Below are 21,691 nucleotides of genomic sequence, written 5' to 3' on the forward strand. Positions count from 1 at the left end.
GGATCTTATTCACCCACCACCTTTCTCCAGGGCTTCCCCTACCCGAGCATCTTTCTTTTTGCCACTTGTCTGACCCAAGGAAAAGGGCAGGGCAAATAGAAACCCCATCTCTTTCATATGTCTGACTTTCTGCTGATACTTGGAATAGGCAGGAGAGAGATAGGTCTATACCATCTGGTAACCACAATTGGGTCCAAAGATGTCCAGTGCCCAACCACAAGTATGTGCCAGTGACTTCTGGTGAAGTTCCTGATCCACTTCCAGAGTAGATTCCAGTCAGCAAGGTCTCATTTGAAGATGTTCACAGTTAATGGGCAAAGAACACTGACTGAGGAGGGTGAATGATATCAGCAAGAGGTTTCATGGCGGAGGTTCACAGCCTGAAGCTTTGGGAGAAGGGGAGGAGTGGATGTGATTCGAATGGACTGATGAAGTGAGACCTGAAAATACAAGCCTGAGCAAAGTCTCTAAAAACAACAGAAGGCTGCAGAGAATAGGAGAGGCGTCAAGAGACAGTGCTCCTTTGGAATCTGGTGGAGCAAGCTCCAAAGCACTGTCTTTTAATTTATGTAAAGAATCATCTGTTCTGTGTAAAGAAGACAGTTTAAGAGTATATATGGATAATTGTAGGAAACCTGAGAATATTGTCTGAAAGGGAGGACTTTATGGGTGATCAGATTTAGATTACAGTTTACATTCTTGCTTGTTTAAATACTTAACTCAAAAAAATCCCAAAGATTAGCCTCCATTAAATTGGATCTTTATAATGCACAATGAGAAATTTCTTGTGTTTTTATAAATCACTTGCTAATCTTCTAAATTATTTATGGTGATTCAATCATAAAAACAGAGAACACACACATATGTAGAAAGACGTAGTGGAAGACAAATGACACGAAATTGCATGTGCTCACTAGGTATTTTTTTCTTTAAAAAAAAAAAAAACTCAGTGGTCTTCTAAATTATTAAATTATTTATGGTAATTCAACCATATAACAAAAAAGAGAGACCACCCCCTACGCAACATGGTGAAGACACATTATATAAAGGAATGCATTTTCTTCTGGAATGATAGTTTAAATATGCACAACAAGCCTGTATTACTTATGATTACTTTTTGATCCTCCTTTATTTTAATGTAATATATAGTCTCTGAATTATTGCTATGGTTTTTGTTTTAAATCAAATTTAGTTCTCAGAAAGAAAGTTAATGAAAAACATCTTCGAATGCCATTTGAAATTTCTTCTGAAGTATCACTTAAATTTACTTTCTGAAGTGAAAAAGAACAGGCGTGGAACAGAACAGTTGTTTATATAAGCAAAGAAGGAGGTTCCTTTTTTAGTCAGTTAGAAGATGATTGCATTTTCACAAAGTAAAAAGGAATGTACATTAACTGGGATACTTCATGTTGTTTTAAATATGAATAATATTTCATCCCTGCCCAAGACAGGTCCTTCATAAACCTCTCAGGAAAAGCAAGCCTGTAGTCCTTTGGAGAAAAGAGGCACAAAGAATACCATCATGATCTAGGAATCTCAAAACTACAAAATTGTTTGGAAAAAGGATGATTTTATCCAACAAAATTACCTTAGATATGGGATTTGGGGAAATAGTTTGATTCTTTTTAATGGATCTATGGGTTAACTTATTTTGGGGGGGCAATTTTCATTCGTTCCTTTCTTTGTTCATGAGATACATATTTAAGCACTTTGTAATTGGATCATTATTTAATGGGAACACTAAAACAACATGGAAACTATAAACCAATAACCTGAAAACAAGTTAATAGCCATTTTATATTAGCAGACAAAACCCTGAAAACTCATTTCTATTGGAAATGATATAGAATTAAATTTTGGTTCAACGATAGAGTGATTGCAAAGTCCAATTCAGATTTATCCATGTTCCCATCCATTCTTTGTACATATTTTAATTTTATTCATTTCCTGTGGAACCTACTTGTAGGTTGAAGACTTGATATGAAACCAGTGACTGATAGAGAATTTTATATGTTCAATTGTTTTCATGACACTTTCTCATGTCTAGGGCTACTGTGTGAACAGTCTCAGTTCTCAAGTCTCACTTTGCTAACATAATAATTATTGTGATTTATAAATTCCATTGATAGTTGGTTAATCTAATTCAAATCAAAGATGTATGGGGCATTATATAATTACAGTGTTTGCAATGATTTCAGTAACAAGTTGATTTAAAAGCACAGGATTTGAAATATGCATTTTTATAGATGTAACATGTTAAGTCATATGTGCCTTCATCTATGTAAAAAGTATTACTATTAGGAGTGCTTTTTGGATGTAACACAAACTTGTTTTGTGCATAACATGACTATATAGCAGTCACTGATAAATGACTAAAAATGCATCATAGTAATTAAGTTCACAATATGATTCATGAATTTATCCATTTACTAATGTGTAGTTACTTAAAACCTGTAATTGTTAAGACATTGAAATAAAAACTGAGGACTGTGAATGGGGTAGGCATAGTCCTTACTTTTAGGGAGTGTTTATATTTTAATTAGGAAGAGAGATATTAGACACTAAGCCCGGTATTATTTGATTATAATTATGAAAGTTGCATCACTGTAGAAGTACAAGGTACTCAAATAAAAAATAGAGTCCTGCCTAAAATTTGTAAGGTAAAGGAAATCTTTCAGAAACTCAAGATTTAGTAAAATTAAGGGGGAAGAATAGAAGAATATTCCAGGCAAATGGAATGCCTAAACCTTCAGACAGAAAGGAAGAGAGATCTGACTGTGAAGTGGAAAGGACATTAGAGCATTTACCATGACATACAAGCCCATATCACCCTTATCCTATTTTATAACAATGGAGATTGCCCACTCTAGAGTCAAAAGCATGTAGATGATAAACTAACCATGGAGTTGTTGAATTTCCCTGGGGATGATAAAAGAAAACTGAGTCAATAACAACTCCTTGAGAATGCTTAACACTCAATGTTTGGATGAAGGAGATTGGTGTAGCAAAGGAGAACGAGTTACTCAGAGTGATAGGAAGAACATCAGAAACCAAGGAGAGGGAATAACTAGACAGGTCAGATGTGGCTGGGGGAAGAACAAGATAAAGTCTGACAGGTTACAGGCCAAATTGAAGTTTTTGAACTGGAATGGATGATGGATGGAGAAAAAAGGGAAAAGATCAAGAGCCTTATGCATATAGAGAATGTAGCGGGATCAGTGGATCTCAGGTCTCAGTGAAGTCATAGACAAGCTATCTTGGAGATAGGATAATTGTCAGGAGTTGAGAAAATGAGAGAACAGGAGATTGCCATTTAGTAATTTGGGGGTTGTTTAAGGTGTTGAAAATTTTTAGATGTGACTTTGGGAGTGAAAGACAGAGGTAAAGAAATTAAAAGTTCATTTGTAAGAAGAAGATCCAATTGGAATACTGAAAGGGATTCTTATATAGATGTGGATGTCATTTAGAATTATGGTTACACTCAAGCTGAAAGGGACAGTAATAATGCAGTTGCCCAAGAGTTTTTATGAGGGATGCATGATGACTGGAGATTAGTAGACAGATGATACCAACAAGAGGAGAGATGATACATAGCTAGATGGTGGGTAATATAAATAGGGTATTGAATGTTTCCATAGAGGCTCATGGGTTGTAGGTCTGGTTCTCAGTTTGGTGCCACTGGAAAGTGATAGGAACATTTAAGAACATTTAAGAAGTAAAACTTAGTGAGAGCTTTTAGATCATTGAAGACCTGCCCTCAAAGAGGATTTTAGGATGCCAGTCTTTTTCCCCTATTTTGTGTCTGGACCATAAGGTTAATAGGCTTCATCCTCCATGCCCTTCTTCCATGATGTGCTTCTGAACCACAGGCCCACTTGATCACAGACAGGGCCACCTGATCACAGAGAGAAACCTCCAAAACTGTGATCCCAAATAAACATTTTTCTCTCTACACCAGATTTTCCCAGGTATTTTATTACCATAAGGAAAGTTGACTGACATTGTGGGAATATCAGAGCGGCAAAGAGGTAAGGATGCAATAATAGCACTCAGGACAAGGAGAGCATGAAACCTGAGGATGATCGGGATGTAGAAGAATATGTAGTTATCCTCACTAGCAAGACGAGTGATGTCTTCAATGGAGAATAGGGGTTTAGTCAAAGTAAGAGGTAGAGATGATGTTCTGAAAGTGGAATAGTCAGTGAAGTTTGAAAACCATGGGACAGAGTTCTAAAGGCAGAGTGGAAGAATTTGAGCTCTAGGAAAGAGGTGAGAGAAGGGAGAGAGTTGGGAGTTAATAAAAGGCACAGGACAATGAAGAATGGAACACTGAGGGAATTTTACTGGAGCAGAAAATAAATGTTTCAGATGCAGGGAAGTGGAAGGAAAGGCTGAGGTAAACAAGATGAAAAAATGTGAAAGGATCAGTAGCTTGAGACGTAGCTGCCTCCTTTTAGGTCACAGGATATAATACGAAAGCAAAGGAAAGGTTGGACAATCTGACATCCTGGACTAGCAGAGACTCCAGTGTGGGGACTGTCTCCAGCAAAGAGGTGTTCTTAATTTCTAAAACACTAATATTTTAAACTGTCCAATCTGCTAGAGGTTTGTACCAAGAAGCACAGGACCTTTGTGGTTATTTTCTCTCATTGGGAGTTTCATGACAAAGGTTTAAGGTTAATTTTTTTTTTTTTTTTCATTCAGGATTTCTTCATTGCTTTCCAGAATGTAAGACACATAGTTTATATGACCTGTTAGATTTTCCCTCTTGTTGTAATGTTATTACTTGAATTTGATATGAAAAGTCATTAAATACATTCCTTCTTTAGTTTATTTCTCATTTCTGAGAAAGTATGATTTAAGACCTATCTAATAACTTGAAATTAATATATTTTCCAAAGGCATCTTATTAAAAATCATGGGGGTACTTAAATGTTGGTTGAATCCACTTTTCTCCAAAATCTGTGTGATAATGTATGCCTGACAACAAATTTCAAAATTCATACTGGCTGATGGACTTTTTCATTGGCTGCAGATAAGTCAAATGTAAACATGGGTAGTCGTTTAATTCTAGTTAATAATGATGTTCAAACTCTGATCTTCTAGGTTTTCCTGGCAATAACACTGGGTTACATTATTTTTAGAAAAAGAATTCAGGAATTATCTACAAATGATTTACCACACTCATTTTCATTCTCTGCTTTTAAACAATTTAAGAAATTTTATTTGAACAAATTAGAGTGTGAAACTAGGTCACTTTTGTATCTGTGTTCTCACCTCACACCTGGCGTCTGGTATAAAATAGAAAATTGGTTGTTGAATTCCAAACTGAATTGGTTTCAGGTGACCTGGGCTGGTTTTGCTGAAACTGAGTTCAGAACAAAGGGAAAGTTGTCAGTATAGATAGATGATCCAATCTGGTCAGTGGAAGATGGTGACTGGTTCAGAAGGAAATGGAATGCTGATACTACCAGATAGTACCTCCAGAACACTTCCCCCTCCTCTGCACCTGTTGCCAAGGTCACCTGCCTCCAGGGAATTGTTCCTCCCAGCAAGGAGTTGTTAATAAATACCCCTTGGGCAGCTCCCTTCCTGCCTTTTCAGGCAGATATGGAAATTAAGGAGAAGTACCCCCTGGTCAGCTCTCTTCTTGCTCTTTTGTGTAGGGAACATTCCTCAAGCTTATCTGACAGCAGCCACACACACCATGGTCTAGGTAAGCCAAACAGTCTGGACAGAGAAACTGAGGTAATGGTAAAGACTTGCCATGGACTGAAGGTCTTTGCAGCTGCTGAGGCTGAGTTATGAGCTGAGGGGAGGCCTTGTTCTGTCAAGCAACCCAGCAAACTGTGATGTGAGCTCGCCTGCGCTGCCTTGCCTCATGCTGTGTGCAGGAGCTTACCATTCCCCCGGTCTTTTGTCTCAGACTTGTTGCTGGGCAGAATGACTTAGGCATATTTGGTTTGTTTACATTATCTCAACATATAGTTCACCTATAGGCTGATTCTGTTATGCTTTAACAAGCGTGTTAACCTGATTGGATAATGTGTCTATATATATGTCCTGTACAATCCTAAGTAAAATTAGATCTATGCCTTCAGAGCCTGGTCTCCAACGTCTGAGTGCACTAGGTAGGCATCGTACATCCTCACCCTCAGCAGACCCCCGTCTAGGAACATCTACACTTTTGGTCAACAGGAGGGATGGGAGAAGGGGGCATGGGAAGAAAGGAAACCTGAAATGTATAAAAGAGGCAAGACACCCCCAATTCCCTTGGGCACCAACTCTGGACCCCTCTTCCCCAGAGGAGTCTCTCTCTCTCTCTCTTTTGCTGTTCTATTTTTTAAATGGAACTTTTTGCTCTTGCCTCAGTGTTTCTTGGGTGTTCAATCTGCAACACCAGGGTAATGGAGACTCCATCCTGATTTTCAAGACCGCTTTCAAAATGCCTAGGCTCCTCTGGCTGTTGATTGCCTCACCTTGCACAACTGAGGAACCTCACTCTGCTCCATCTCATGCTCAAACTCCAGTGGGCTAGTCCATACATGATATGCTCTCATGGCCTAGTGGAAGTACAAGCATGAAGAAAACAAACTATGCAAGCATCTCTTAAGCCTCCGTTTCTGTCAACATTCTGTTCGTCCAGAAGAAGCCAAAGGACAAGAGAAAACTCAGAGTTGATCAGCTCTGCAAAATTTCATGTAAAGACAGTGGAGAATTAGGCCCATCTGTCCAGTCAGTCCCCTGCACTGAAAAGCTGAGCAGATCAATCGTAGGATGACAAAAAGCACTGTACTAAGGGTCAGGAGACAAATCCCTGAGGCTCGACACTATTCATTTCACTAATACGGGTGAATTATTTAATCACACTGAACTCTAATTTCCTTATTTGCCCTTTCCAAGCTTTAAAAGTCTTTGATTTTATAAAATCAATCTTTAATTAATTTAATGCTATCCTAGTCTGTAGAAGGAATCTTAGAGAACTTTGCTCATTATTCTATCCTTCAGTGAGACAAAATAACTAATGTGGATAGCCAAAATTGATTGGCTGATTTTGACTATGAATCTTCAAATATTTTGCAATCACATTCAAGCTTGTAAACTTCTAGTCTGAATTTTGGTATGAATCAAAGTTTCTCAGCTTAATTTCCTATTTAGGTCTTCCTGTCTGATGATTCTTTATAAGTATAAAATGTGTGAATAGAATGTCAAGCACTATGACATCTCTTATGTGTGAGATGAGTTATAGGGGCCATTGATACTGTGCCTTAATAATTCATTTGTACAATGAATTATCTTTGGTTGACTAGAAGAGTTTGTCACCTTTTCAAGATGCTGATAAAATATGTGTAAATTTGAAATAGATGTTATATTTTAGTAAGGAGGACAGATAATACAGAAATGACACTCTTCATTAAACAATATGTAATATACAAGTTATAGATGATTTAACTACAAAAATAAAAGTGGGTAAAATGTTTGAAATTAAAAATATTTTCTAAGCTTCACAAGGAAAAAGGTAACATATACAAAATCTTTGAAAATGATTTTTTGTGCCCAGAAACTTCTCATTCTAGTCACTTAGATTGCCTTAAAAATTCTACGGTTAAATTATCAAAATATATTGAGGAACTTATAATTTATAACTTGCTTTGACATATAGAATATTCTCTTTGAGACATATAGAAATGACTTGCCATATGATAAATGTTTATTCTTGTCATATCTCTGGGAAACATTTATTTTGGACTGATAAGTTACTTGTGAAATCAATCACTCTGGCCTTTGTCATTTCAGAGTCATCGTGTAGACATGTCTAAGAAACTTTACTCAAATCAAGCTGGCCTAGATTCAAGAGGACCAGTTGGTTGTCAGAATGATTTGGCTGATGCAGAGAGAGAGAAGAGCAAGCAGGGGCCACTGCAGTAGTAAGTGCCAATGTTACTACAGGTCAGTTTAGTTACACAATAGTGGTTTCAACTGCCTACATGAGAAGGACCCACAATATGTATTTTCCTCCTACTATTTTCTTTGGAATAGATGGCTTAGCCAAAGTGATTTCCTTGCCCTGAAAATCTCATTGAAGTTTTAAATGCCGCAAGTGGTATACACATTCACAATAATGATGGGACTGTTCATTGTTTTCCACTACCAATTTTTTCCTCCTCATTTATGTTTTTGTTGCCAAGGAAGTATTTTCTTTTAAGATTGCTCGTATTGTCATGAAAATAATATTTTGACATCTCTGCTAGAAGAATGAAAAAGAAAGATTCATACCTTGAAAAGAGGTTAAAATAATTGAATATTTTAATCTTAAAAAGCATCAGATATCTAATGCAGACTTGAATTATGATGTTTTAGTTCATAGTGATGATGATCTGAAATTCTCTCTGTGCTGAGGACCAAACAAAAACAAATGGACTTGTGAAGGCGATAGCATTCAATTGAGCTACACAGACTCACTTCCATATGGTGGAAATTTAAGATGAGTTAGCAAGGAAATAAGAATTTTCATTTCTGGCAATATTTTAGATACACCAAACCAGCTCAGTTTCTATTACACTTTATCTTCGGAACTTCACATTTAGTTTGAAGGAAAATTGAAACTGTAATTATTCTTAAGCATACAATTTGTTCCTTTTCCCTCCTTATTTGGTTTTGTAGCTAGCACACTTCTTTCTCCAAGGACATGTAAAAGTCAAAATACTAGACATAAAGTCTCTGAAGTGTTTCTGCTCCAAACCCTGTCTGTACAATCTGAGTTCTTTCATGTAGTTAGCTTACTGGCTTCTGACACTCCTATAAAAATATCCCATAGAGCTTTTCTTATTACCTTTTCATTGACTCTCTCCGAGTGATAAAAATGAAATTCTGTAAAGGACTTTGAAAACCATGCATATTGCAATTCCTCCACATTTCAAATACTAATCAAGTGTGACTATAAAAGAAACAACCTCAGCGGTGAAAATTGCTGCCGCGTGTTGAGTCTCAAGCCATTATTAATTCATTGGAAACAATTTTTTTTCCTTTAAGATTATGGATCCTAAAAAATACCAGGTAACACAATTCCTGAGATCAAAGTTTTTGTTTCAATCATAGAGAAACTTGTTATCTCATCTTTCCTTGGGTGTGCATCTCTGGGAGATTACAGCAGAGGCCATGGTTCTCTGTACTCAGTGAATAATGCAGAGTATGTCACAAACCAGGGAAGCACTTGCTTTCAACATATGCCTGTAAGTGATGTTTTTAAAGACAAAAAGGACCTGGAATTAAAATGATTGTTCTAAGCAAGTGAGATTTCCTGACTTCATTCAAGAGAGTAAAATGAAATGTCCTTTCTTAGAATAATTTCAACATGCATTTACTTAGAAATTACCCTATATGCACATCTGAGCAATATGGTTTACTTCTTTTCCCATTTTTTAAATGCAATAAATTGCAGAATCTTTCTTCATTATGAATTATGTGTGACAATTCCATACATAAAAACATAAAAGTGAAATAGAACCAAAACAAAAATGTTCTAACTTTACTTTCTCCTCATATAATATGGTATTTGTGCCTTTGTGTAAAAAAAAAAAAACTAATTGAATTTATGCTTAACATTTACCTTACTTGATGTGCATAGTTCATCTCTGAATGTGTAGTAGCCACCTTTGTGTTCAGAGTGGAAAAATGGGAGGCTTTCTTAAATTTTCCTTGTGTGTGTGTGTGTGTGTGTGTGTGTGTGTGTGTGTGTGTGTGTATGTGTGTCAGAGAGTAAACCTAGGTGCACTTAACCACTGAGCCACATCCACAGCCTTTTATTTTTTTTATTTTAAGGCATGTCTCACTAAGTTGCTTAGGGCCTCGCTAAATTGCTGATATTGGCTTCGAACTCACAATCCTCCTGCCTCAGCATTCCAAGCAGCTGGGATTACATGCATATGCCTTTGCTCCTAGCTTCCTTTTTTCCTAATGCTTAGACAAGAGTTCTTCATTTCCTAAATTTCTCTTTTGGTGAGCATGGCGGATTGCGGAACCTTTATAGCATATCAAATACTAAAAGAAACAAAAATTTAAAAAACTTATTTAAGATGGGGTGCTGTTTTTCTGATCTTGCTTCCTCAGATATATTCTTTCAATTAGATGAGGTAAAACCTTTTCAAATATGCATCAATAATTGCTAAAGGGAATTTTTTAATCTAGATATTCAGTGTAAACAACTTGGAGGGCTTGCTGTGAACAGCTGAATATGAATTATATAATAACAATTGACTCCATTGCAGCCAGAAGTATAATAAACTATAACTCTAGACCTTTGCTGTCAGACCAGCTCCTTTCACTAAGAAACTGATGAAAATGTTTCACCACATCTCAGATGACCTTCTTCTGTGGACCTTAATTCACTCTGATGGCTTGGTAATGCTCACATCTTATTTTAAGAACATTATCACTAACTCTGCCTGTTGTTTTGCCATAAATAATAGTATGCTTTTCTAAAAGTAGCATGAATAAGTGGCATGAGGGTAAAGTTCAGTCCTTTGGAGTCTAAATTGAGAATTCTAGGTCTAATTTTTCTCTCCCCAACTTGCTAACTTTGTACCAACAGAAATTTACTGTAGTCTCTATGTCTTTATTTGTGAATTTGGGTTAATATTATACCACTGGCTATTTTCAACATTATTTTGGTTCAAATAGGTGGAAGTTAGTATAGTTATATAATAAACTCCAAATAAGTCATTGCTATTGTAGTTAACCACAGAGTCTTTGTGAGTTAGTTGCTCAGGACGACTGTGTTTCCCTTCAACATCTCTACAAAGTGTTGGCTATAGTCATTTAATACTGTAACTCTCAGTCCCTTGGCATACTGATATTTTTTTTTTCTTTCTTTTCTTTTGAGAACTGTATCCTCTTGGAAATTGTATGGCCTTTGTTAATGCTATCAACATAGGAAGGAATGAGAAACCCTCTTTGGCAGCATTCCTACTTTTTGAGTCTAAGAAACATTGGAGACACATGGATCATCTTATTCTCTCTAATGGACTATTTACCCATCCTACCTCAGCAGCAGTTTTTCAGGAAAGCATTGGGTTTCTTAATCAGCTTAAATACTATTTTTAGTAGATAACATGTGTTAAGAAGAAATGTTTGCATTAAGCTGTTTGATGAACATCCAGTTCCCTGGGTTGATTTGCACATGGAAAGTCTATTGGGAAGTATTCTCAAGAAAAGCAGAGGCAGAGTAACAGAAATATGTCTGGGCAGAGGGAGGAGATGAATCATGATATAGTCACATCAAAGACCTCAGAAAGTCCCAAAGGCAACTCTGGAGTGGGCATAGGTCTTGAGAGTTGCTCTAAATTAGGGGTAGGCTCGTTTACCCCCTGCATCAGTCAATAATAGAGTGCAGCTGTCCCTGAGACAGGACTTGACTGTGTACAAGGTGGCTTTCTTCAGCCAAGGGCAAAGTCATTTGGTGTAATAGGGTTATTGCTTAGTTATGAGGAGGATCTGGTTATTATGTGGGTCACTCATTAATTACTACAATTGCTTCTGGTGATTTGTCTGGCTAAATAGGGGCTATTCTCATTTTCCTCCTTATGTGTCCCTCTAGAAACCAAAGTCTTTGCCAGAAAGTATGGTTTTTAAATATACCTTTTTTTTTTTTTTTTTTTTTGCCCTAAATAAATACTTTCTATCAAGAAAATTTTGTACTCTCCTATTCATGGTCTCTAATGCAATTTCCTTCCTTTTGCAGATTCTACTGTGTTCTTTGAACTATCCCAAATCTGCCATAAATTAGTCAACCAGTGAGTGGAACCCTGGGCCCCAAAACCAAAAAATAGTACCCTAAGTTCTAGTATCAACTCTGCTAAAACCTGAATGTGTAGCTTTTCATATGTCATTTCCTTTATCTGAGCTTCACTTTCCTCATAAAACCAGGAGGTACACAAGGTAATCTTCATATCCTGTCAATTCTGAAAGCTTTTGATTCAGTGACCTTTTCTGATATCAAAACAGGCTGAGACTGTAGAGCTCAAACTGTCTCATCTCTACATAAACTCATATACATGTGATTCTCCACATCTAGGATCTTCCTTTATTTTGGGAAACTAAACAGGTGAGAGGAAACAAACTCCATGCAAAGTCCCCTGCTGAGGTCAATGAGGATAGAATAGAGAATAGATCTGTAGAAATGTAAAGAAGTTTTTTTTATTGAGCTTTAGTTTAATCTAAATATTGAATCTAAACTTAAGATTTTACTTACATAATGTTTTACTTATATAATGTTTCAGACTCAGTGACACAGGCTCACTAAAACAGAAATCAGTTGGGGTCAAAGTAAGACCAAAACTCAGCTAAGCAAACAGATCCTCGAACTTGGCCTCTGACTCTGTGTACAGCATCTAGGACACATGACTATGTGATGTGCTTTCAGAATAACTTGGACAGTCCTGCCTCTTTGGTCTTGTTGGTTGTAGGCACATGGACTCTCTTTTACCTGTCTCCACAGCTAGCAGCTTTTCTCAGCGGTTTACATTACTGGTATCTTTTCATTCCTGGGGGTCTCCATTCCAGTTTTGGCTTCACCTTCACAACTCATGCACTGCCCTCTCAGAGGCAGCCCAGAAGGACTTCAGCCCTGTTATATCTTGCCTGGTCTCCCAGGCCTTCCTTTGAAATCATGGTGGAAGTCTTCATGACTCCTTAACTCCAGCATCCTGCATTTCTGCAGAACCTGTATCATGTGGATGATAGCTTGCACAATACCTGGGCCCTTTGACATCATATTTGTAGTGACCTCTGAGTGTCTATTTAACTCAGTATGGTGAAGAGTTCCTAGGCCCCACTGTATGAGCAGGGCATCTTGTGATCTCATGCTATCCTTTCAAAGGGATTTTCTCTTCTGTATCCTGGAGCCTGTAGTGAGTATGGTCTTGCAAATACCTGAGATGCCTTCAAAGCATATTTCCTGTTGTTTCTGTGCAAAGTACTTAGCATCTCTTTAAGATTTATAATTTCTTCAAGTGCAGCTTCCTTGGCCTCAGCTTTACCTGTACTTTTCTGGCCAAATGGCAAGTTTTTAAAATCCTTTACTTTCTGCTCCCAATTCTCACAGTAATTCTGGATAAAAGCTGCCAGCAATATTCATGCCACTGATTGAATGCTGTGCTACCTTGAAATTTTCGCCACTAGATTAATTGTTTCATCATTTTAAAATTCAATCTTACACAGAATCTCAGTATAAGGGCAAAACATACACAAGTTCATTTTTTTTTTTCAACCAGAATACAATATTAATGGTGGCCTCTACTCCAATTACCAGTAGAGACCTCATTTCCCTCTAAAACTTCATGAATACAGTCTGCACTCCTATCTTTATTCTGGTCTTTTGAACTCTCTCTAGAATTGCCCATTAATCTCCACTTACAACATTCTAAGACTCTCCAACCTGCATTTTCAAACTTTTCCAGATATCTTCTGCAAATCATTTCCAAGGGTTTCTGAACCACATTGTAAGGTTAGTCACAGCTACAACACTTCTCAGTACCAATCTCTGTTTTAGTCAGCTTCCTGTTACCATAACACATGACAAGTACAGTTAGAGAAGGAGAAGTTTGTTTGTCACTCAGAGTTTCAGAGGTCTTAGTCCATAGACAACTGACTCCATGGCTCTTAGACCAAGAAAAGGATCACATCCTGGCAGAAGGACCTAGCAGAGGAGGGTCATTAAACTCATGGTAGGGTCAGGAAGCAGAGTCAGGATAAGGGGTTACAGAGAAGAACAACCCTTCCAGAGAATTCCCCAAGTAACCTGCCTCCTCTAGTCATGCCCCACCTCACTATAGTTACCACCTAGTTTATCCATTCAAACCAGAATAGGTCGGTTAATTTATAGCTCTCATAATCTAATGATTTGACCTCTCAATGTTCCTGCAGAAACACAGGAGTTTTGGAGGGGCACCCCATATCAAAACCTTAACATAAATCAGTTCCCTCTTAGGACTAGAGAATTAGATAAGGTAGGGATCCCTATTAAGACCTTGATCAAATACCCAATTATATACTATCAAAAATCAGGTATTTTCAATAGCATTGTCATAAAATACATTTTGTTTCCTCAGATTTAATTAAGGAATAACTACAAACCATTGTTATTCTAAATAGTGTTCTAAGTCCAATAGTTATTTTTGCTCTAAAGACTAGAAATTTTGTCATTTAAAATATTGGATAACTTTAAGTTGGCAAACAAAAAAGTCAATTCAGATTTCATGCTAATTTTAAAATTGTTGGGCCAAATGAGTTCTATTTTTATTAGTGATTTATTTTTAATTGATTATTATTTATTTTGTACTTATTTATGGGTTCTCATTTCTAGTTTTCTGTAAAATATATAGTAAGTTATTGCTTCTTCCTTCCATTTAATATTAATGCAGATTTTTCATAATATAAACAAAATAATTATATTGGTAGAATTCCCCTTACCTATTTAGGGAATGCTATCATAGGTAAAATATACTTACTATGACTCTAACGTAAAATTTTACAAGATCACTCTTCATCTTATAGCAACCCTCTTCTCAGAGTCTGAATGTTTTAAGAATGTGTTGGAGGAAGAAGCACAGTCATTTTATTGTTTGAACAGTTCTGAAATATCATTTCCTGTTAGGCAGTTGTGTGAGCACTGACAACCTTGCCCCTCTTCTTCCCTAGAGATTAATTTATTTCCTGCAGTGCTTGCTCTTTGTGGTAAGCCTCTTCGTCAGCCTTCACCAATGGGAGCTCTCATCAGCAGAATGTTAATTATAAAAGCAAAGCCATATACTATGTTGAAAGAAAAAAGACAATTCTCTATAAAAAGCAATGTTTTTCTTTTCCTTTTCACTTTACTTCCTGCTCAGGCTATGGTTGGACCGGATCATTATTCATTGGGAGAGTTTTACAAGGTGGTGGGGTACAGTGGAATTTGGAAAGGCTTTGTAACAAGGAACACCCAAGATTGAACTCTCATTCAAAGAATGACACATTCTGTGTGATTTTGTTTTGCAATATTCAAAATTAGAGTGAAAATGTCTACCTCACAGAAGAGTTCTTGTGAATTAAGAAAAATTACTTAATGTGCATGTTAAAAACACTTATTTGGGGATTTTTCTAGATTTATATCTTCATTCAAAACTGTGCCATTGCCTGTTTTTGTAAAGCCCAGGAGCTAAAACATTTTATTCATTTTTAATTGTTAGAAATGTAAAAATACAGATTTTACTTATCAGATTATATTTTCTGATATACAGAAAATTAAAATTTCAATGTCTATGAATAAAGTTTTATTGAAACTTAGCCACATTCATTCATTTACATTTTGTCTCTGACTACTTCAATGCTCTATCAGCAAAGTTGAGTAGTTGTGACATGTATTTGCTACCTTGCCCTTTAGAGAAAAAGTTTACTAATCTTTACTCTAGAGAGTGACTCAGAGATCCTAAGGTATACCAGAAACCAATTTCAGCATATTTTTCAGGTGATTTTGATGCTGTGTGTCTATGAACCACACTTTGAAAAATAATGTAATATAAGAATTGTGAATCATCTCTCTTGTGTTCTCATTTATCACACATACTCCACCAGAAAAATCATATTGCCTTTATTTTCAAATGATATCTCAAATATGACCACTTCCTTTCTAGTCCAATTCTATCAACCTAGTCTAAGCTATGCACTGCAATCAATGATCATCTCATCAGGATTTTTATAGGGTCTTTCCCACTAGTCTGTCTGCTTCCACCCCTGTTTCAGAGTGTCCATTCTCAACACAAAAGCCAGAATCAACATGATGGAACCTTAGTCAAATCATGGAACTCCTCTAAAAATTCTTAGTAGCCTCTCCATTCTTCCCCCATTCCATTGCTTTAGCTGTGTCAGCCTCCTACCTGATTCTCAAAAACTCCAAGGAGCTTTATCCTGAAGGCTCACACTAGCTGCTTTCTCTAATTGGTTTAATCTTCCCCTAGTGACCTTATGGTTTTAGGTGTTGTCTCCCCTATAGGCCTTCCATTAGCAGTTAGCTACTGGTCATCCCCTCCATAGACACTTTAACCAAAAGTATAACCCTCTTTTCTGGGTATGACTACATCTTTTAACCTACCTATATATTTTGTATACTTTCTTGTTTTGATTATTGGTCACCTCCCTGGAGTAAGGGTACTATGAATGGGGGATTTTTTTCCACCAGTTTTCTCTACTTCAAATTCTAGGGAAGTGTCTGACCTGTTATAGGTCACCTATTTCTTGAATAAAGAAATAATCCCCAGGCTCCTATTTTGTACTTGACAGATAATATATTTTCTGTATGCAAAAACAGTTGCCAGAAGTACAAATATGACTCATCTCAGAACAATGGTGCAGTAACCACTTAATCACTGCAAATGAGGTAGAGAATAAATCAGCTATTAATGTGTACCATTTGTTTATTCAGACTCAGCCAACGATGTCATTACAAAAGGTACTAACGAAAGGAAAGTAGATGGTTGGTACAGATAGGAGAAGATGGATGGAAATCCCGCTGAAACTGTTGAGGAGAGATTCCATGAAATATTCAGAATAGAATGCAATCACAGAAGGTGGCTGGCTGACTTCAGGTTTTACTGTTCTACATCAGATTGAGCAACTTTAGGAGTCTGGCACCCAAAGTTCCCAAGAGGGAGCATGAGGTGTGAAAAGCATTGATTCAAATTAACACTTTAGGAAACACTGGCTTTATAAGGGAATGCAAATCAGTTTTAGATATACTTGATCTTGATTCCTGTAAAATATGAGGAAATGGAGATTTTCTGTCACTTCAATCTTTTTGTTCAAAGAATTACCCCTCTGATTTTATGCTCATAACTTCATTTTGTGGACTGAACAACAGATTATTTTTACTAAAGTATATATTCTGACTATTGAAGGGCACTTCTTTAAAGGTTTATATGTCTTACAGAGAAAAACAAAATAAAACTCGGCCTGTTCCATTATAGATGAAGTGTTTGGCTTGCTCTCCTAGGAACTTAGTCTATTTGACTCTGAATTCTTCAGTTAATTCATCATCTAAGCATTTGGTTTGGTAAATATCCAATGCAATATAAAAGACCACCTCTGATTAAACTTGGAACATTTTCAAAAGGAATGGGTGATGAATGCCAAAAAAGATTAGGGTTTAAAATACAAATAATTGTGAGAAAAACCAGTTTCTGCACATTTTGAGCTTTCTTGAAAGTTAATGGAATGAAGAACAGGGTTTCTATCCTATGTGAACTCTTCTGCTCTATCCACTAAGCTGGTCATCAGACTAAGGATCTCTAGAGGATCCCCGCTCAGATAACGATAGGGCCAGCTAAGGCAGGGGGGAGCAAGTAAAAAAAAACCCCTCTAAAATTCACATGGTTAAGTCCCATTATTTCATCTTGAAATAACATATTTATTCTAATTTCTTTGCTTCCCATTTTTCTGCTTGACTGTGTACTATCTTAAATCAGTTTATTGACAAGGGAGAGTGAGACTAATAACTGTCAAGATGACAGATTGAACTTTCCAACTACAGGCCTGTAATAGTTTTATGTGCATGTGAGATGGTAATAGCAGGTAATATTTCTGTAGCACTTTATATTTTACAAAGCACTTGCAGATCCATTATTTCATTTGATATTTCTTCAACTCTATGATTCAGTTATTATTATCAAACCTCATTTACTGATAACAAAATGAAATTCAGAGATTACTCAAATACATGGCCATTGAGTCATAGACTCAGAAGTCAGACCTAGGTTCTCAGATTCCATTTCTTTGTAATACTATATATCTATTTCATTTCTCCTTATCACCCACCAAAAACAAGCAACATTGTGAAGGAAGAAATGTTGTTGTTATCCCTTTTTAAAGATAAAATCTTAAAGATGGTAACTAATAGAAGTGGGAATTAAATCTGGGCATACTGCCTAAAAATCTTGTTTCTTTTATCTATAATGTATATTCTACAGTGGCTAGTTGTATTGATATTTGTGATTTAAGAAAGATCTAAAAGATCTAAAGACAGCATTTGGGGGATCATGAGGAGAGGGAATTAAAGGGAAGAGAACACAGGTCCAGGCTCTCTTCCCCATCAGCCACTGAGATCCCGGACTCTAGCCCCAGTGAGCACAGAAGAGGGTGGTTAACAGAGAAATACATTCTTGTCATTAGGGGGATTCACATGATGTTCAGAGAAATTCTATTTCTTAGTATTTTGACATCATCTTTCTTTTTTTTTTTTCTCAGTTTGTGAACTCAGAAGTCACAAAGCTGTATATTTTGTTCTTATGTTTCACATGGATCATAAAATTTACTAAGAGTTGTTCAGACAGTTTTAGGCTCTTAGTATTTATAGACTTATTTAATCTTTGTAGTAACTTCATAAAATATGCATTATTATCCCTGCCCCTCTCCTGTTTTTAAAGATGAGTAAATAGGCCCGTAGGGTTAAGTAACTTTACTTTTAACTATGTTACTATTAGTGACAGAGAAAGGGTTCAAAAGATAAAAGAAAGGTAGGGAAGGAAACAGAAGAAAGAAAGGAAGAAATTGAGAGAGAGGAAGGAAGGAAAGAAGGCTGTCTTAGGTAATGACTACTCAGGAGCAAAAGCTAAAGAGGGCTCCCATCCAGATCCAGTGACCAGCCCTCCATAGGTCTCTAAGATGATCAAAGTGTGAGCAAGCTGTAGATTTCTGGGTCTCTGTGCTTCTTGATAACTGCAGTGTTTGCTAGCGGGGCTTTTTAAACCATTCACCTCACTCTTCATAAAGCCACAGTGCAAGGGAGTGGAAGGTCCTGTCTGAAGACAGAATTCCTATTTGCTGTACTCAAGAGTCTGGAAAGACTGTCTTAGTGTCAGGTCTCCATGCAGGTTAACTTGCAGCTTTAGATCATGTAGCTTCTGCTTGAGACCAAACAGTGCTGATCTGGAATCAGACATTTTTAGATCACAATCAACTTCAACCCCTTACTAGCTGTGTGCTTGCTTGGCAGGTCACAACTTTGCTGTGGCTCACCTTGCATGACCCATAAAATAGATTTGTTACAAGGATAAACTAAAATGCATGGAAAAGCATTCTGTCAACTGAAAAGCATTTTAGGAATTTAAGGTATTATCTCCTATCTCATAGAAAAGTCTATCCTGAATCTACAGAATTTGCATCTCTTCCACTTATTTTATTTTACATTTTGACTCTTCTTATTTGGTTCCCAATTATTTCTGAAAAGCATATATGCAAGTGAGTGTCTTACAAACAGTACTTGAAAGTAGATGGTTTCTGTGCTGGATGGATCCAATACATATTTTTGATGGGCCCCTCTTTTCTTTTCTTTACTTGTAGAAATCTTCAAAAATGAAAAACATCAAAAATAACAAGATGCGATGGAAGTCACTTGGGCAGTGAACATAAATGTTGCAAAGGAAATGGAACCTTGCCTTGAGCTGAAAACCAACTATCCCCAAAGGACTCCAGGAGAATCTTGACTGGCCACTGTGAAGAGAGAACAATCTTAAAATTCTAACAGATAAAACTCAAAGAGAATCCTGTGATATGGAATTCACACTGACTATTTTGTTGTGCCCAAATCTGTATATATTGTCTTTTCACTAGGACACATTTATTTAATGTGAACAGTTTTGAGGTTCTTATTTCTACTACCAATAATGGAAAGGGAAAATATTTTTAGACTTCAGTTTCTATGTAAAATCACTTAAAAATAGGATGCTAGCTCTCCAAACATTTTTATCCTTTTTTCTCTAATTTATTTTGCCATTATTCTAGTGATATCATTATAAATGTTAAGACTAACATTAAAGAAAATTTAACTAACTTAAAGAAAAATCATATCAGAGAGTGATTTAAAAACCCAGGTTTCTTATGTGACTCCCTGAGAATTGTGGAAATGAATTTATTTGGTAGTTTGTTTTATAAATGCACAGTAAATAAATGTTTTGGAGTCTCATAGGCAAACTCTTTGTGAATTGTAGAAACTTCCCAAAACTTCTTCATCTAGCCCCTTAAAATTCTGAGTTTGTGTCTGAAATATATTATACCTTATTATTTTATGTACTATATAGAAAATTCTTTAGATTAATGTTTATTAGAATTGTAGGAAAACCACTTAGATAATCATAATGTTTGATGGAAATAGAAGGGCAACAGAGTAGTAATGAAATATAATAAATTTGGTTGACTAGAAGCCAAAATGACTCTAATTGTATATTAAAATAACACTTAAAGTTGTAGATTTTAAAAAAATACTTAAAGAACAATCACATTTTGACAATTTATCTTATTAGGTACAAAGTATATAGGAATGATATTTTTCCCTATAAAAATGAAGAAACCAAATTTATCTGGTTAAAGTTACGTGCAAAGCCTTAGACTTTTTTATAGGTCACAGTCCTTATAAAAACTCACTTTGACCTCATAATCATTTTGGACTATGTGGAGAACTTATTAGATGGTTAAGCACCAAAGAGTGTCTGAGAATAATAAATCATGACACAACTTTTCAGCAGAAAAAAAAAAAAAATTAGAGTTAGTGATCTTTGCTCCAGTGTTTAGATTCTGAGGTAGCTTACTTCCCCTTATTAAAAGGAGAAAAAAACATTTTTTTTCTCCTTTTAAGTTGCAATAAATCCTGATTTCCAATGCCCTAAGGATTGTTTAGTGGTTGAATTGTGGTAATATCATTTGGTATCTACGATTTCTGAAATTATATGAGATAGTTTTACTTCTGTTTATAAGAGCAAGACATTTTCAAAGTCTAATTTTGAAGACAAGAGAGAGTCCTAACTTAATCCCACAACAGTAGCAAACTGCACCACAGGTGTTTTTGGACTCACAGAATGTGTTATTTTTCAAATATTAGTGAATAGTTATTATTTTTAATTAGGCATATGAGAATAGATTTATACTTTTAGTAAGCACAATTCTTTGATTAGAAAATTGAGAAAATGCATATATCTTATTTTGATTATAAATCATCAAGGTTTTTTTTGTCAGAAGTCATTTTAGAACATTTTAACATTTTTTATATACAGTGTTTCTAATTGTCTTGATATTAAAAGTATAATAAACTTTGTGCTCACCTATGGAAGATGTTAGAAAATTGAAAATAAAATTCCTAATTTCCATCTGTATGTGTTCTCTGCCAATTTTAAGATAACTAACTCTCTATAACTATTAAATTAAAATTTATATATCTAGTGTTATGGTTTAGATATTAGGTGTCCCCCAAAAGCTCATGTGTGAGACAATGCAAGATTTATAGAAGTGATTGGGTTATGAAAGCCTTAATTCAATCAGTAAATTAATCCCTTAATGGGATTAACTGAGTTGTGACTATAGACCGGTGGGGTGTGGCTGGAAGAGGTAGGTCACTGGGGGCATGCCTTTGGGGTATATATTTTTTTATCTGGTGAGTGGAGTCTCTCTCTGCTTTCTGATCATCTTGTGAGCTCCTTCCCTCCACCACAATCTCCAACCATGATGTTCTGTCTCACCTCAAGGATAGAGGAATGGAGCTGACTGTCTATGGACTGTGACCTCTGAAACTGTGAAATAAACCTTTCCTCCCTTAAAATTGTTTTTTTCAGGGATTTTTTAATCACAACAGTGAAAAAAACTGACTAAAACAAGTAGGGTTGAAATAAGTTTT

General features: G+C 36.1%; 1 protein-coding gene across 3 annotated transcripts in view; it reads left to right on the plus strand.

The window, feature by feature from the left end:
- The window catches only part of THEMIS (thymocyte selection associated), a 195,841-nt gene extending 174,579 nt beyond the window's left edge, over positions 1-21,262 (plus strand). The window contains exons 5-6 of one of the 3 annotated variants that reach the window (XM_079148195.1): positions 7,798-7,928; positions 19,369-21,259. In XM_079148195.1, the coding sequence (XP_079004321.1) occupies positions 7,798-7,928; position 19,369 (132 nt within the window). In that variant the 3' untranslated portion in view covers positions 19,370-21,259. Of the gene's footprint in view, positions 1-7,797; positions 7,951-19,368 lie in introns of all 3 variants that reach the window. The other 2 variants (XM_079148197.1, XM_079148196.1) reach the window with 2 other exon arrangements.
- Positions 21,263-21,691: the final 429 nt, after the last annotated feature.

This window comes from Sciurus vulgaris (genome assembly GCF_902686455.1).
Source record: "Sciurus vulgaris genome assembly, chromosome: 7".
In the NCBI taxonomy this organism is placed as follows: domain Eukaryota; kingdom Metazoa; phylum Chordata; class Mammalia; order Rodentia; family Sciuridae; genus Sciurus; species Sciurus vulgaris.